The following is a 15,945-nucleotide window of genomic DNA, read 5'->3' as shown; positions in this document are numbered from 1 at the left end:
GGCCTAGCAGACATAACGCGGCAAGTATAATATGCAAAGGCGTACTAACTCGGCTAAGCACAGACAAAGGCTTAATGAGCCTTTGAATCCGCGTTGGGCGCCAGTGTGGGGTCTTCGGGTCTCACAGGAGTACCGACCACCGCGGGTTCGAGCTTAGCGAGCCACAGGGCCGCGTCAGCCGTCAGCCTCTAGCGCCGCTGCGCGCGAGCTCAGGCCACAAGGGGCTACCGAGCGACGCACGCAAAAACACAGTATTGCCCTAAAATGAAGGAAACCGTTTATTGTTTCCAACGGCACCCAACACTGCACAAACGCCCGGTCCCGGGACGGCGGGGAACCAAAGGGGTCCCGCACCAAGGGCGAAAATACAGCTAGGGGGCGCCTGTAGCACGTCGCTGCGAGAGCACAGGCTCAAGCTGGGACGCGCCGCTAGGAAAAGTCCCGGCGGCTATGCTACTCGCTCTGGCGATAACCAATGGGCCAACTCGCGAGAGCTCGGGCAATCTCCTTCGGCTTGGGCCTTCGATGAGTGCGGCTCGGCGTGGTACGACCTCGCGCGAGCACTAGGCACCCGTTCTTCGGCTTAGCGTCGGGATAGGAAACAACACGAGGTACGCGCTCCCCGCACGGGCAAAGGCGCCGTGCGTGAGCTCAATCCTAGTCACAAAGGTGTCGGCGGACGAGAGAGAGCATCGTACGTACCGGGTGCTGTCCCCAAGGAGAAGAGAGCTGCTACCGTCACGGCAGTAGCCACGAGGGGCCACTCCCGTGACGTCACCAGCTCCGCCCTCACCCACGAACCATGGCGAGTGGAGCGCCACCACTAAAACTGGTTCGGAGCAAGAACGGCATGGCTTAGGATTACAGACATGGGTGAAATTCGCCAGCGCAATAGCGCGTCGAATCCCCCAAATCCCCACAATATATATATATATATATACCTCAACTTAGTATGGCGGTTGAGAAACAGAGGCAGCGTTCACAATGCTTTTCGCTCGTAAGTGTTCTGTACCGTTGACCGGCCTACCATTGCCTTCGCTAGTACTATGTCCAGCATCAAGATTGGCTGGAATTTACTCTTACGAACAATTCTAGAAGGGCTTTCCGTGAATACGGGCTAAAATGTTTCAACTTCACTGTAAACGAAAATAAACCCACCTGGGAGTTTTTAAGAGGTGATGTGCCCTAAAACCTCCCCTCTCAAATATTTACTCCGATGTATGGGAGCAAAACAGCGCCATCCCCTGGTTTCACTCCGCTGGCTAGCTGCGGGAGTATTAAGGCGACATGACGCGATTTTACTCCGCTTAAAAATCTTGTTCTCCCGTGAAACTCCGACAGGGAGTTTTAAAAAACTCCCCTCCGCCGATACACGTTGGTCACGTGGCGCTTCCCATGAGGCTGTGCGCCTCGCCAGCGACCGGGCGCGTTCGGCGGAGCGGGCAGTGCACATGGCTGACGGTTTGTTTAGGTCTGTGAAGTGTCGTTCCGTGACAGCGTTTCGTCAATTTGTTTCCCGTATTTCCTTCCAGAAAGTGTTATAGGTATGCCTGAAGCTCACTGTATCTTAGCATCAAGTACATTAGCTGTGATCGCTTTGCTGACAACGATGATTGCAAGAACCACGTTTTCAAGTGCGGAAAAAGGCTTACGTACACCTCGAAGCTGCTCAGTGGCTCGTGATGTCGCCTCACGTTCTGGCTGTGTTTTCGTGCTGCGTCACCCTGTCTTGTGTTCTTCAGTACGTGAAATGCGACTTCTATGTCCTTTTGAGTACATGCTGACAACGTCCAGTGTAGTGTTTGAAAGGACCGCGTAGCAATGGTAACAGTAGCCACTGTTCGAGCGACGACATCCGTGCTAGTCGCGCATGAATGGCGTAACCCAAGTTCGTTGCGGTGCTGTGTTGCCAATGAGAAAGACCGGAGTGCAAGCAACTGTTTTTATGTATCTGTGAACGGATATCCTCGCCCGAAGAAAAACGGTAGGACATAAGTATGCGTACTGAAAATAAAGCTTGTTATTGAGCGATGTGGATCGAATTGTTATCGCGCATATATGTTTTGGTCACGTCATTGCTTCCTATATTGCATTAACATTACGCTCTATCCGAGACACTGATTTAGACGCATGCCTGCTGGCTCCGAGTTTAGGGATTGACTCGACAGATCAGCGATGTAGCTCCTTTTCGCAACCGAGACAGATTGCTCGGACGCAGAGCAAGTAGTGCGGTGTATAAAATGTATGACTGTGCATTTCTCGGTGTTATGTCGGCTGCTGCGGGTCATGCTCAAACGTAATAATTTCTTGCTACGCTACCACTAAATCGCAAAAATTTAATTTTGCTATGCAACACATGCACTTACATTTTTCTTGCTTACTGTAACTAACACACTACTTTTTGGCCGCGAACGCCGGCAGTGTGCGAAGTCGCTTCAGCACTCGCAGAATGGCATGATAATTTTGAAAAATTACGCTATTAACTTTTTTTCTCTCACTATTTTGAATTAACAGTTTTGTGTTGCTTAAGGTATTCTGTTAATTTCAGAGAGAGAGAGATCTCGTATGAACGAGCATGTGAGTCGTAATTCTGAAAACAGCACAGCTGCTCCCTAGGCGGTTTCGAGGCACACAATATCGTGGCTATATATACTGGCACCGTTGCTTCTTGAGTATCGCGTGTACGTGTGATGTCTTTCAAATTTATGCATTGGGCGTTTCTGAAATGTTTATGTATGTCATGATATATGTGCTTTCATTGACTTGTTCCGTCGAATTCGACGCGGTCTCGTGTGCATATTTCGAAATTTGACCAGCAGCCTCTGCATGTAAACATGTTCGCGCAAACTCACGCGATGGCTCTTTTTATACTCCCGTTGCACCTCGAAAAAACTCCGTCAATAGCAAAGCAAAAAATAAAGAAAAGACAGAAAAAAACTCCCATAATTCCACGCGAAAATTCCGCTCGTACGGAGTAAAAATTCTACTCCGATCATACGGAGCAAAAAAAACTCCGAACCGGGGGGTCGCTATAGGACAAGCAGTATACTCCCACCTCGGAGTTATTTCCGTTTACAGTGTACTTAAGATGGTCTCGAAATGCCGCATACATTACGTCATTAACTTTATCATGACGCGATGACACCGAGCAAGATTTCATGCCGCCGTGTAGCCAGAAAGCTAAGCATCATGACGTTGCTCACAAAAGAAAGAAGGAAGGAAAGAAAGAGAGTATGAAAAATGGAAGAAACAGAATGAATGAATGAAAACAGGGGTGTTACGCACCTTATGCCTGCACTCAAATGTGGCACTCGCATGTGGCAGTTCTACAAACACAAACTGGTTTGTAGAAACAAATATTTAAAAAAAATTATTTAGGGCGCTCTAGCACTTAGCATTTATTTCGGGACTTGGAGAGTTTCCACCTTCCGTTTACGCAAAAGAAACAAAAAATTGCAAATAATAAAATGTGATGTCAGTACTCTTTTTTGATGAGCTCAGACTACCGGCACAGCCGTAGCCGGATGTACAAATGTATAACCTTGTATAAGGCGGTACACAGGTTTAAAGCAGTAATATCTACATGTGTAGCAGAAGCCGCTACGCCATGACATCAACACAGACACGGCTGCGCATACAGACCCAGTATATGTTAGAATCAACGCTTACGTACGGTGCTCGACCGCTGTAGTTGCAACAGATGTTCTTTTTTTTTTTTGCAGGTCAAGCGAGAAATTAAAAGATGCATTGAAAATCATAATTTTTTGGGAAATACGGCTCTTACCTGATACTGACGATTTGCCCGCACACGTCGGCACTGCAAAAAAAAAAAAAGGCAGAGCGTCATAGACACGAACTTAGTAATCATAAGCGTCGAGCACGTAAGCAGTAGGATTTGGAATGTAATCAGTACTAAACTGAAGCGTTCAGGATTACTTATTACAACATGTGGTTTTTTAACGCTCACATAAACCAAAGTATACGAGTGTGCCGGCATTCCTTCTCCATACGATGGAAGTGCCGCGACCTGGAAATGAACGCATAGCCTCGGACAACTTGAGTCAGTACCACGTGAGTTTTCAGGTATGCCAGAAAATACCCAAAAAATGTTGGAAGATGATTGAACTTCCAGTGGAAGTCAATGAAAGACAGTTCTCCTCAGCAAATCTGGGGCGACATTTTGGCTGAGAGACGATTGTCAAGTCTAGCAAGTACTGTGCACATCACTTGCCTCTCGGCACTTCCTACTTGTAGACAGAACTCAGTGTTTTAAAGACAAAAACCTTTCTTGGCATGTTACCGCCACTTTTCCGTATCGGGTACTGTTTCTAGACTCGGTACCCTATCGTGTCGTACCTCGCGTGAGGGGAGTAGAAAGAACGTCCGTTTGTTTCAATTTTTTTATGCGCTATCATCAGGATTGGCCCACATTTTTAGACTGCACTATCTCCAGGATCGACCCATGATGAAAGAGTCTAGGAACAGTACCCGATACGGAGAAGTGGTGGTAACATGCCAAGAAAGCTTTCGTTTTTAAAATGCCGAGTTCAATCTGCAATTAGAAAGTGCCGATAGGCAAGTGATGTGCACAGTGCTTGGTAGACTTGACAATCATCTACTATCAGGACAGAGGAGGTCTAGACCAGCGCTCCCAAATGAGCTCCACGCAGAAGGCTGTTCTGCGCTGCTCAAATTACTGAGGTCTATAGACTTTGAAAATGCCTTGTACCACTAGATAAAGTGCACGCGATTTACTTCGTATGTACTCCTCTGTATTTCTCTGCCCTTACGCTTTCTGTCTTTGTCCCCGTATTCGCTTCCCCCGTTTGACGTAGCCAACCAGAACTACCTCTCTAGATCTAGACGAGCCGCATAATAGTCAGTATTGCTCCTATCGATGCCCAATGTAAATTTTACAGCATATAATTTGGCCATCAGGGAGAGACGGAATATTTATTTGAAAGAAGGCAGAGTGGTCGGCCTGAGCTATCATGCTCTAGCCTACTACTCTGAAAAGGGGGAGGGGGAGGCAACGGGGACATAAAGGTGTGATGAGGAATGATGATGACATCGAAAGAGGGATACGCAACGGTGAAAGTTGTTTGGGATTTGGGGAATTCGACGTGCCATAGCGCGGGCGCATTTCACCTATGTTCTGCAATCCTTAAGCCACACCGTCAATGGTGGCGCTCCACTCGCGGTGGTTCGCGGTGAGGGCGGAGCTAGTGACGTCACGAAGTGGCCCCTAGTGGCTACTGCCATGACGGTAGCGGCTCTCTGGCTCCTTGGGACGGCGCCAACTACGTACATGCTTCCTCTCGTCCGCCGACACCTTTGTGACCAGGACTGAGCTCACGCACGGTGCCTTTGCCCGTGCGGCGAGCGCGTATCTCGTGTTGATCCTGTCCGGACGCTAGGCCGAAGAACGGGTGCCTAGTGCTCGCGCAAGGTCGTACCACGCCGAGCCGCACTCATCGGAGGCCCAAGCCGAAGGAGATTGCCCGAGCTCTCGCGAGTTGGCCCATCGGTTATCGCGAGAGCTAGTAGCATAGCCGCCGGGACTTTTCCTAGCGGCGTGTCCCAGCTTGAGCCTGTGCTCTCGCAGCGACGTGCTACAGGCGCCCCTGACTGTATTTTCCGCCCTTGGTGCGGGACTCCTTCGGTTCCCAGCCGCCTCGGGATCGGGCGTTTGTGCAGTATCGGGTGCCTTCGGACACAATAAACGGTTTCCGTCAACTCAGGGCAATACTGTGTTCTTGCGTGCGTCGCTCGGTAGCCCCTAGTGGCCTGAGCTCGCGCGCAGCGGCGCTAGAGGCTGACGGCTGACGCGGCCCTGTGGCTCGCTAAGCTCGAACCCGCGGTGGTCGGTGCTCCTGTGAGACCCGAAGACCCCACAAATTAGGTTTAACAATCTGATGATAAACATTCAGAAATGTCATCCGTGAATCCACTGCCGGGTTCCATATCTTGTCTGTATAGTCACTAGCTCAAATGACCCTTCAGATAAAGGCGCTGCACGTCTGTTATGCTCATGTAAGCAAACATCACGGCGGTCACCTTCGAACGAGAGCGCGCACAATTGTACTACACCTGCCTAGATAACGAATACTAAGTTGCACTGCATAGTTCTAACAAGACCCACGCGACGAAAACGTTATTCGTCAAGAACCAACTAGCCTGCCAGCAATCGTTTGCAGAGATAAATAGGGGTGTGCGAATATTCGAAACTTTCGAACATCCAAATTAATAGTGTCGTATTCGATTCGGTCTTCGAATGGAATAGTCACTATTCGTAAGCGCGAATATTTTTCCAGTATTCTTCGAATATTTCAAAATGTCTACTGCGCCTAATTAAACACCAAATTGGAGCCAAAGAACCGTAAACCTTTACTACCCCCCCCCGCCCCCCCAGGAATAGTATAGACATAAAGCATGAGAACTCGCGTAGCGGAGCAGGCTACGTCGCTTACGTAGCCCTACTTTACACGCTCTACAGCGATCATTTGTACTCTCTGAAAAGTCGTGTGCATGCGAAAAAGCTACTTGCTTGCTCCTTATGCTCTATTTGTTTTTTCAATAAACAACGCTTCATAACATACTGTGTGAACTAACGCAGAAGAGCGACAACGGTCCAGGAGCAGAAAGGCAACTAACTTTATTGCCAAGAACGGCTTGTTCTTATACAGAAAACGCTATGACGTCACAGGGTCATGTGGCGTCACTATATAAGACCATAGTTAGATATCACAAGATGTCACACACAAAGCTTGCACTACTACATGTCGTAGCGCAAGCTTTTACACACTGCTATCACACAGTGCACTGTGTGATAGCAGAAACCAGCTAACTTATACGAATACTAGGATGAGAACTACGTTTTATTATAGTTGTGATGACGGCTGCTCATTATTAGAAAACCATTCGATATTCGAGTCGATTCGCTTCTGGCACTATGCTATTCGTATTCGATTCGGCCTCGAAAAATCGCTATTCACGGACCCCTGGAGATAAATGATGCGCAAGTGCACCGAACCTGTGCAGATTATTCATTATACTTTGAAAGTCACACGATGTCATGAAATCAACAAGTGTTCTTTTTCTGTCAGCTACTTAGGTGCGCCGTTTCTTCCCAATAGCGCCAAGAGCAATTCTCGCTTTTGAGAACAGCGTCTCCGCGGAGCTCATTACAATTCAGGGCGCATAAGAGGGCACTTTCACGGACCCTGGCCCGGTCGTCTGAAGCCACGCTGCAGTTTTTTACACCGGCTTTCAGCGCGCGCACCATCTGCCACTTGAGGAATGCTTTCAGAAGAGTTTCGGCAAGGTTATCTGGTTTTGTTACTTTGATCTTTAGTTGTCTACCTGATTATGTTGATGCAACTGGCCTCATGCACAGCGCACTCTAAAAGGGCAAGCGCATAACCAGTACTGCAAATGTAAGTGTTTCTCTCACTCATCGTCGCGTAACGAGCCGAATTACGCCAACCGCAAGCATGGTGTGCATGTGCGTGCGTGTGTGTACGTGCGTGCGTGCGTGTGTGTGTGTGTGTGTGTGTGTGTGTGTGTGTGTGTGTGTGTGTGTGTGTGTGTGTGTGTGTGTGTGTATGTGCGTGTGTGTGTTGTGTGCGTGTGTGTGTGTGTGGTGCGCGCGCACGCGAGCGCAGCGGCTTTTTCTTTTACTCCGAGCACACGGTCGCGGGCGTTCTTGTTAATTATTGCACGGCAAAGCTTGGGGACCGATTGCGAGTGTAATTGCGCCCGTCATCGTGGCGGCGCAGTGCAGGAAGCCGAAAAAAAATTAATTACCGCGGGCTGGCGCGGACCACCGAGCTTAATTATGACCAGTTTCTACGCATGTCGGAAGGGAGGTACTCGGAGTTAGGAGAAAAGAAGAAGTATAGAACGAATGCAAGGTTGGAATTGGGAGGTATCCTTTAGCTTGGCGGCACTTTGCCGTAGGGCAGCATAAATCTTGGGTCGTCGGCGTTCAGCAGACAGCCGCGGAAGGTTGACGGCGCGGGAACCATGGCGCTTCGGTCTCGCGAAAGATTGCTTTCTCCGAGCGGTGATTTTTTTTTTCTTCTTTTAAACAGGCGAGATAGAAGCCTTCTCCAATGAGATCACTCGACGCCCTGTATAAAGGTGGATGCCAGTATATATAGAGGGTGAAGCCATGATGGATTAAGGCACAGTCTGTAGATGTTTTTGTTTTTTCCGCTTTGGATACAAAATACGCTTTTGGTCGTGATAATCGTGTTAGAGGCAGTCTGAGTCGTTAAAAACGTGACAAGAACCTAACGAAAGGACGGTGAGAAGGGAGTTAGAGGATTCGCGTGCACCAACAATATACGGTCTTTCGTATGATAATGATCGTTTGAACCGGACATTTTAAGGCAACGTTTCTTTCGCTCGGCAAGCCGACTCGCCGTCGTAACCTCGTGTGATGGTGATGGTGGTCGTGTGTCGTAATTGCAGGCGGGTTTAGCCTGGCGATTGAAGCCGGCCATTGCTTCACATGAGCGTCTCTTGGAGCGTCACTGCAGGGGCGTTTACCACCTGTTGAACAGATCCGTAGAGATTGTACACTCTAAGAAGAATTCCAGGAAAAACGGGAGTAACTGCGCAGTTCGTCCCAAAAAGGGCGCTTTCGTCCCTCAAGGGAGTAACTGCAAGGATGTGCGTGCCGTGTGCAAATTTTGGAGAGTAAGTGTTTAGTCCCTGGTCGGAAAGAGAGCAACGGGAGGACGAACGGCAACAGTTACTCCCCATGCGCTCCGCTGTTTTCGTCCGTGTCGTGCAGTGATGCGGCAAAAACTGTATTGTCTATAAATCGTGAATAGTTCGAAGTTCGTACACTGTCCATTGAACTACATGCAAAGCAGCACTTTGCCTCTTCGTGAGAAAATTGCGTGAAATTTAAAGTTGGAATGTGAAGAGCCATGCCCTTCGTGCGCACCCCATAAGTGAGCGATAGAAATTAAACGCGCAAGTCATTGATAGACTGCCAGATTTCGCTGGTCAATAGTACCTAAGTTCCTTCCGTTCCAAGGAGATTACGAACTTAACTGAAGCGATGTGTAGCTCAAACGGGACACACTAAGCGACAGAGCAATTGTCCGTCTCTGTCGTCTTAGGTGCCCCGTTTGAGCTCGCTACACGTTTACATCGTGCAGTGCCTCAGTTTAAAGCACCCTAAGAATACTCGGGCATATTTCTTTTCGCACTCACTGATGGTTGCAAGTACACTGAACGTTACACTCTCCCCGCACAACATACACAAAATGCCGAGTCGCTTTTACATTGCCGCACCTGCGTTCCGATGCTTAACCTGTCTCAATTTCCTAGTCCTGTCAAGCAATCTGCCGTGGTGCAGTGGTTAGAGTCGCTAACACGGGAGCACGAGGTCGTGAGTTCGAATCCTGCTTTCCGGCCCCTTTTTTTCTTTTTTTTTTCAGCTCAGTAATCTTTTTTGTTAGAGTATAAATGCCTAATTTCATTAATTCCACCTTTGCGGAGCATCGGAAATAATGACCGTTACTCCTTTAAGGAGCATCGGAAAAGAGCAACTGTTGGTCCTCGGAGGAGTAACGGCGTGGGGAGTAACAGTTCATCCCCTCGCACTTACCCCCTAAAGGGAGGAATGGTTGCGGCAGATCAGTTGCTCCCCTAAAGGAGTAACCTCAATACCCCATTTCCTCCTTTTCTTCTTGGAGTGTAGAGTAGTGTAAGTTACCGCATAGTATATATCAATGGTGCTGTTGTTGCTTTCGCAGCTTGAGCGTACATGTTGGCAACTGCTTCTTCTGCAACTATGTAGTCAAAGTTCGATGCTATAGCAAAATTTCGGTAACACGAAATAATTCCATCGGAAGCAGTCAAATTACTTAGTGAATTATTATGTCTTTACCTGAAAATGCACATGCGATGTTGGCAGAGTGATGTTCCTCTGTTTTACGACAATTCACTCATTCCAGCCTCTGTCAACTCGAACAGGCGGAACGAGATGCTCCGCACTGTGCGGCTTTCCTTTTCTTTCTTTTTTCTTTAACCTAAATAACAACGAGAGAAATAAGCATCTCCACTCTGGAGTAGAAGCTCCTGAATGTGCAGTATGAATAAATATATTTTCAACTTAACTGACAAGCAGAGCTACACGAGAACTAATTCTCAGTTGGATAAAGTGAACACCAGAAGACCCTAAGTGGGTATAGATGAAGACGGCCACAGCAGTGATATTCCACTCAGACAGCTCTACTTATTTCACATAATTATGTAAGCAAAAATATGAATAAAAATGAATGTTCACATTATTACATTGTATTTTAGGAACTTGGGAACGATTGAGGAAAGCCACTCGAGATGAAGAAAGTATTTGAACACCCAAGGCCACTCATGGAGGAAGGCTGTCTAAGTTCTTTACCTAGGCTGCATTGGCATAACCCGTAGTTACAGCATTTCCTACCTATGATCCAAATATACAGCACCAGCATGTAGTGCAGGTACAAAATTGCTAAGGAATGTGGTAGAGGCACGTTAGCAATGCTAGTGGGTAGCAACATCATTCAACTCATGTCGTTGATGAAGTCCTGACCAAAGGCTGAGTATGCACGAGGCCACATTTAGTCATTGCCATGCACCAACTGGGCAGGTGTAGTTATGGAATGCTTAATTTTACAACAACGACAACAAACTAAGGGCCTGCTAGTTCATTGGTTCCGGTTCTATAAGGCGCATGTTGAATTCATGAACCAGATATGTTAAGAAAATGCAATCTTGGTACAAGTTGTGAACTACAGTACTAGAATTTTGGCGGCCTGGCGTGTGCACATAAGCACAGAGTAACAGAGCCGGTCGAAAGGGTAATGAAAACCAATCAAGGGCATCAAATAATTAGGCGGACTGATAATAACACGAAAATTTACAGCCATACAGTATGGAGTCGCCTGAAGATGCAGAAAGGGGCCACTTGGAACCTCTGAAAGTCTTCCTGTGGGCTTAAGTGTAACGAAAATTGTCTTCATGAAACCAAATAGGCGGAAAAACTCGCTAAATATGTGCGTGCGTGCTTGTGTGCGTGTGTGTGTTTAATCTTTTGCAGAAGAAAAGGTGCGAATACCGTCGTAACAAAATCAAGCGTAGCGAGTCGTTGCCTAGATCGCCCAAACACTTCGACTCCCGCACGTCAGGTGCACCCTACACATCGCCTCCAAAGTCCCACGACGGCAACAACCAACGGAAAATTTTCCAACAGAGCTGTATTATCGCCAATCTCCACCAACACCACCACTACTAAGCGGGAGAGCATACCGTCAAGTATTACAGAATACAACTAGTTATACCTATTTTCGCGCGATGTATGCGAAATGCAAATGCACTTTTGCGCATATGTCGATCGTAGTAGCGCTTGTCCGCGCGCTAAGACCTGCGAGAGCAAGGGGACATCCATTTTCGCTTTTTTCGCGTTCCTAATCTTCCCAACGCGCAAACCGTCCGTTTCTTTTCATTTTTTTTTCTGCTGCACGTCATCCGCATTCCACTTCTCATTCGCGAGGCAGCGCCTATTCTGTACGTGCATCGCATACGAGGCGCCACACACTCGGTCGTTAAGAGCGCGGAGGCCGAAACGAACGCGCGGACCGCGGGGGCGAAGCCACCCCGCAGCTTATCCAGCGCGATATGTCCTACAAGGGCGACAATCGCAATCCACTCACTGCGACGGCACCAGCCGCGAATACGCAAACGGGCCCCCCTCTCTCGACTTTGCCTCTTTCTCGTCCCCCTCGGCGCACGTGCCTGTTTTCGACGCGCAGTCGAGCGGCGTATACGCGCGTAACGCGTCCTCGAACCAAGGCGCGGCCGACTCGTTGCGACGACTGAAGTTACGTAGGCAGCCTATTTTACTTACCACAAGCACACAAGCACAAGCACAAGCACACACACACAGAGAGAGAGGGAGAGAGAAAAGAAACAATGCGGCTGAAGGCTGAAAGTGGCGTAACCAAACCGAAACGCAGATATAGAGCGATCTCGCTTAATCCCATCCTTTTTTTCTCCCTTTCTACTTTCTTTCTCTCCCGTTTCCCACTGCTGTTCGGAATGTTGGTTTCGACTATTGTGACCAGTTTTTGGACGTCATGCGCATATGCGACCAAATCAACCTTCGGGCGGAAGAACTGACACTGGGCTCTAGCTTGTACAGATATAGCTTCATCGTGGTGTCTTAGGCGCCTGACAGAACAAGAGAAGGTGGCGGACAATGGCGCAACTCGCAACTGAGATGCTTCATCGAAACTGCGGCACGCGTAACTTTGGCGAAAGTTTATTATTATTTTTCTTTTTTTTTAGTATCCTTAAGTAGCGGGCAGCCCCGTTGTACGTCGTCTTGTTCTATGCTAACACAGACAGCATGCTAAAGTTGGATCTTGGGTTATCTCAATGCACATGAATAGCGCCAAGGAAAAAAAAAGAAGAGGAAGGAAAGTCGTTGTGTAGCTCACTCTTGGTCTTTAGTTTGCCGCGCTACTCTTATGACACATTCCGGTTGTCTCATGCAACCGCACAGTTATTCGTATTGATGTTTGTTGACTACTTGAATGAAAGCGCAGGCATGGTTACAGAAAGCCTGTACACGTCGCAGCGCAGTGGAGCCCGGAATGTGGTCGCACTTGCGCTCTCGTTATACATAGTAAATAGCTCACAGCATCGTGCTTTAGTGATACTGTTCCAACGCATCTTTTGCGTTGCTGTGTATTGCGACACGCAGGGAAACGTGCGCGGATGAGACATGCATGGCGCGTATGTGTGTACGTATACGTACGTACCTGCGCCTTTTCTATTTTGTTCGTCGTTCACGTGCTCTGCGCAGTCATTATGTACATACTGCAGCAGCGGGTGCCCCTTCACTCGCCCTCGGCTCACGTCGCCCTGAACACGGACGACGCCTGCGGGCCGCCCTCCCCTGCCCAGCGTCGTCGCCCCCCCTCCCACCCTCGCCCATGTCCGCCGTAGTCGCCACCGCTTCGCAACGGCCAGCGCGTATCCCCTGCCGACCGCGCGGCGCTTGATCGATGATGTGAAAACGCAGCTCCGCACTCCTCCCCCTCACCCCCCCCGCCCCAGCCTGAGTGCGTGTGCGCGCGCTCTCGTCCACTGCGCTGCTGCCGCTGCAACCATTCGCGTTTCCTCCTCCGTGGCCCCCTTCCTATTTTTCGGACCGCTGCGAACTGCAGGTGAACGCGCGCGCGGTGGCCGCACGGCTTCGATCTACGGGCGACCGACCCCCGCTTCTCCTCGCAGCAGCAGCGGCGTCTTCCCACACACGCGAACGCGCGCTGCGTGCGAGCAGGTAGATACGGGGCTGCCGTGTTTTCCGCCGCGTAACAGCGCGCACACGTGGGCAACCTGTGCATAAATACGTGGGGTTGCTGGGTGTCGCGCAGAAGGGACACGCGTGCGTAATTGCTTGAGTTCGTGTGGCCTGTTGATTGACCAGGTGTGCCTGCAGATTAACGTCTCACGTACCGCGAAGCTGAGACGAACACACGCAGTACCTTTGCATGCGCCGTGTGCGGCCGTAGATTCGCAGTAGGCAGCACACGGTTGTGCACTACAGCCGCACTTTGGATCCAGCATTCTATTGCGTAAGCAAGGCTTTTCCGCTCGCCGTACTAATTATGTGTTTCGATTACTACCGCCATCATTAAGAGATCCAAATGACACGTTACGGCGCTCATATCTAGGCTTGCAACTGATAGTGAATTACTGTCTCTGCAGCTAAGCCAGACAATGTTGCTCGAATATACGAGTGCTTATTCAGTTATGCGCAATGAGGTTACTGCTCCTCTGACTCGGTGGCTGCTTTTTTTTTTGCATTTTCTGCGATCACCAGTGAAATTCTAAAATGTATTGCGGTATACAGACACTTTCCTCCTCTCATTATCGCCATTGCGACCACCGTTGCGATCAGCTTCTGCTTCTCGCGTTATCATGGCAATTAGGGACATATTACGTTCTTTTAACGCTTTTGAAGTCGCCATGACACTTATGAAGAACGTATGCACTAGTATAGTAAGCTGGAAAGCGATAACGCCTATTTTTGTACCAACAACGAACGTGCTTTCTCGTGTGTTTGCGTGCGACGTGAAAACGAGAGACAGAGTGCTCTGTATGATTTTTTTTTTTGCTGCTTTTCCTAAGACCTCATGACTTCTGTATTTTCATTTACACTCAATTGTTCTGAAACAACCAGGGAACAATGTGTTGCTAGCATTTCTAATATCGCCAGATCACTCCTTAAGTAAATTCAAATCTAGTTTAACAGTGCAGGCTAAAATCACTACTTCGTCGAAGTCGACGACAGGGCGGCTTCATGACTAGCAAATAAAGTGGAGACATCGTCTCCCAGTTGTATCGAGACGCAGTGACATCGCCAAAATAGTTGGAAAGAGAAGGAGAGAAATTTTCATGATATCTGGAGAAGCTAGATTAGTGGCAGGCTTGACATTCTACTCCAGTTGCGGTGGTGAGGGATGACAGAAAGGGAGTGATATCAAAAAAAGGACAAAACGCACTTGCTAAAACAAAAATTATTTACAGAGTCCCGTTGAAGCCTAGTACCCGACAGGAATGCTATAAACTCTTTAGAGGGGCCTAGTTGAGATTCTGCTCATTTCCACGGTCCACCAACGTCACGCCTGCAGCTGAAGTCGCGTGTCATGTCGCGTGTTGAAAGCGTTCCTCGAAACAGCCATTGAGGTAGCAAAGCGACTGAAAAAATAAATTATGTGATCTAAGTCCTCGCCAACACTGCAGGAGGACACAACGGCGTGCTGAATAAAGGAATTTTCAAACGAGTCGTGCTTTGGTTGTTCCAAGGAGACTTCCGCGGGCTATCAACGAGGTTTTTAGTACTGACGAAGACGTTCTTTTCACGCTTGGAAAAGCTACAGCGGCTTCCGTTATGAAGAATTCAAGCGCAGGCCCAATGCAGGTTACGGCTCGTTGATCGCTCGACACATTACGTGAAGACTACTGCGTAAAGTTTTTTTTGAGCAGTCAAGCCTATAACCATTGATCGCGTTTAAATGGCATCGAAGTGCACTGTCAGTGCGAATTGAAATGAGCGTCACGCTTAGAAAAAACGAATACGATATATAAACTGACGGCAACGTCGTCGCCAGACGTCAGCTAAGAAAAGAAAGCAAGGAGAAGCAAATCGCGAGAAACTGTACCGCAGGTCTCCTCGAGAATGTTGATGATGAGTTGATAAACAAAGAAAAAAAAACACCACGGAAAAAGTTTGAGCAATGAGAACGGAAGTAGACCGAGGGAGATGTGACAAGTCAAATCATACAAAATATTTACTACATCGCAAAGGTCTTTTGGACCACAAACAAAAAAATCACTGTGGGAGCTTGACGAGGGGCTCGCGACTGTGCGCCGCGTAAATTGTTACCCGAAGTCATTGTGCCATCATGTCTCTGTTAAGGATTACGTATATCAATACTTAGTGAATATAACTAAAAGATGTTGTTCTCCTCTTTTTCATGTTGCCTGGTTATGCCCTTACAATACCAGACTTGATATGACAGTGCAGGCGGCAATTAGAAACCGAATAGACCCCAATGTGCTGTTGGTAATTACAATTCAGTTGCACCAGTAACTGTGCTACAAACGTAGTGAATATCACGACTAACGATTACTAACATATATAGTAATAAAGTACTCACAACGACCTTTTCACTGACAGTGTGAGTATTTGAGGTAGTGCTACTTGCTAGCTTAAAACAGGAAGTGAATCTTACTAGACACCATTTTCCTACCTTTCCTAACTAAGAAGGCAGTGGTTTTTCTGAAACGTGATCTCTCAATACTTAGTGAATGTGTCGTAGTTTTCTTAAGAGTACAGTTAGGGCGAAAATTTCAAATGAATGCAATGTTACGGAT

The 15,945-nt window shown here is 48.1% G+C and overlaps 1 protein-coding gene across 7 annotated transcripts in view; it reads right to left on the bottom strand.

Annotated features, from left to right (window-relative positions):
* Positions 1-15,945, bottom strand: part of LOC139059644 (uncharacterized) — a 534,381-nt gene that overhangs the window by 29,117 nt on the left and 489,319 nt on the right. For all 7 annotated transcript variants that reach the window (XR_011514267.1, XR_011514266.1, XR_011514270.1 and 4 more), the window contains one exon: positions 3,785-3,817. Coding sequence is in view for 2 of the 7 variants with exons in the window: in XM_070538065.1 (XP_070394166.1) it covers positions 3,785-3,817 (33 nt within the window). In the remaining 5 variants the exon portion in view is untranslated. The remainder of the gene's footprint in view (positions 1-3,784; positions 3,818-15,945) is intronic.

This window comes from Dermacentor albipictus, chromosome 4, assembly GCF_038994185.2.
Source record: "Dermacentor albipictus isolate Rhodes 1998 colony chromosome 4, USDA_Dalb.pri_finalv2, whole genome shotgun sequence".
Taxonomy (NCBI): Eukaryota; Metazoa; Arthropoda; class Arachnida; order Ixodida; family Ixodidae; genus Dermacentor; species Dermacentor albipictus.
Note: the sequence above shows the minus strand (reverse complement) of the source record. Positions and strands in the feature narration are given on the sequence as shown.